At 34.6% G+C, this 2,012-nt stretch overlaps 1 protein-coding gene across 1 annotated transcript in view; it reads right to left on the minus strand.

The window, feature by feature from the left end:
• Positions 1-2,012, minus strand: part of LOC100950196 (structural maintenance of chromosomes flexible hinge domain-containing protein 1-like) — a gene marked incomplete at its 5' end in the record, with an annotated part of 93,201 nt that overhangs the window by 79,453 nt on the left and 11,736 nt on the right. The window contains 2 exon segments of the mRNA XM_023509146.1: positions 1,183-1,366; positions 1,445-1,565. Coding sequence (XP_023364914.1) covers positions 1,183-1,366; positions 1,445-1,565 — 305 coding nt within the window.

Genomic DNA, 2,012 nt, shown 5'->3' on the forward strand with positions numbered 1-2,012 from the left:
GGAATTAACTTACCTTGGGTAACTTTTTAAAAGACCCAATTGTTCAATAAACATTGGATAATTAATACCATATTATAAATAAATTCTTCGTATAAAATAACTTTTTTCTCCCTTTCTTCCTCCTCCTGCTTTCCCCTTCCCATCTTCCTTTCTTTCTGATTGACTGAAAGACAATCTTGCTCTGCTGCCTGAGCTAGAGCAGTAGAGTATAGTGGTATCATCACAGCACACTACAGCAATCCTCCCATCTCAGCCCCCAAGTGGTAGGACAAGTGAGTGCTGCTGCGCCCAGCTAATTTCTTTTATTTTTTTTGTAGAGATGAGGCCTCCCTGTGTTACTCAGGCTGGTTTCAAACTTCTGATTTTAAGCAATCTTCTCGCCTTGGCCCTCCAAAGGGTCAGGATTATAGGCATGAGCCACTGCGCCCAACATACTAACTCATTTTGACAAGACCTTTCATAGTATGAAGTTCTTAAAAGTTTCTTAATCGTTTGTTATTCAGAATGTTTATTAACACCAAAACTAATTCTGCCATTTTACATGAATGACTGACTATGAATACTGTGTGCTATGACTAACAATTTTAAATAGTTTAGTGCTAAATTGCCAAGAGGTAGATGAAAAAGTAGTTTCAAGAGAAAGTTACTGAGGTAGGTGCACAAAATGTTACTATTCTAGTATACTTCTCCCATTCAACTTACTTTAAAAATGTATTCACAGTAGAATCATTTTTGTAGAAATCAATGCATGTATTTTAAAACTGATCAATCTTAAATCATCCTTTGCCAAAGCATTTCACAGTTCTACACCATTTTTACCCTCAAAACGAGCTTAAAATTGAACAATTAGGCTATTACTGTACAAACATACCCTTTAAAATAGACACAACCATTCATATATGTTGTCATTAAGTAGAGATGTTTCTGTGGCTTATACGTACCAAATTAATACTAGGATCAAATAAAGAAATGTAAATTTTGCCCAAACATAAATCAGTTTAAAATGTTTGAATGATTTAACTAATTGAATGTTCAAGAAAAAAACGTTTATATATCATAGTCTTCACTCAATAAATCCAAAGCATTCAAAATGTCAGTAAAAACCAATACTACTACTACCTTTCATTTTACTTATAAATAGAACGTTTGCAAATATTCAAGATTTATATTTAAATACCATACCTGTCCATTTAAAATCCTTGTAAAAAGGGTGTTCTTATCTTTCAATTTTAGTTCAAGGTCCATAAAGGTCAGTTTATTTGTGCTGACCTGGAATTTGTCATTAGTGAATAATGCACCAGATATTCTATTGTAGCATTCAATTGGTGCAAGTCCTCTCTTCTTAGGAGGAGTACACCAGTCAAAGCTTGAAAAGAACAAAATATAGTTAGTAAAAAAGATTAGGTTATAAGACAATATAATTTCAGCAAAAATCAAAACTTACTCTTCAACTGATGTATATGGTATTAATCGTCCATTCCAGAAACACTCAAAAATAGGCCTTTTCCCTCTTGCTGCCTTCTCAAGTATGAAACAATCATCATCATCATCTTCATCTTTTAGTTCTACATTTAAAGGGGCAAGCAGAATGAAATGTATATTGTACTTTAGTATCAGCAATTTTTAACACTCCAAAGTCAAATGCTATAATGAAACATTAAAGACGCTTTAGATTAATAATGCAAACATGATCTTTCACACCACATTATTATAAAACATGAAAATAGTTTTTTACTCTCTTCTCAGAAACACAGGTTTCCAAAGTGTTTCCACATTACCAAATGATGTTTGCCATTTAAAAGTTAATAATTGGTGGCTTGGCACCTGTAGCACAGTGGTTACAGCGCCAAGCACATACACCAAGGCTAGCGAGTTTGAATCCGGCCTGGGCCAGCTAAACAATAAAGACAACTGCAATAAAAAATAGCCAGGCGTTGTGGCGGGTGCCCGTAGTCCCAGCTACTTGGGAGGCTGAGGCAAGAGAATCACTTAAGCCCAAGAGTTTGAAGTTG

This window comes from Otolemur garnettii, unplaced genomic scaffold (genome assembly GCF_000181295.1).
Source record: "Otolemur garnettii isolate 467f Iridium unplaced genomic scaffold, OtoGar3 scaffold00432, whole genome shotgun sequence".
Lineage (NCBI taxonomy): Eukaryota > Metazoa > Chordata > Mammalia > Primates > Galagidae > Otolemur > Otolemur garnettii.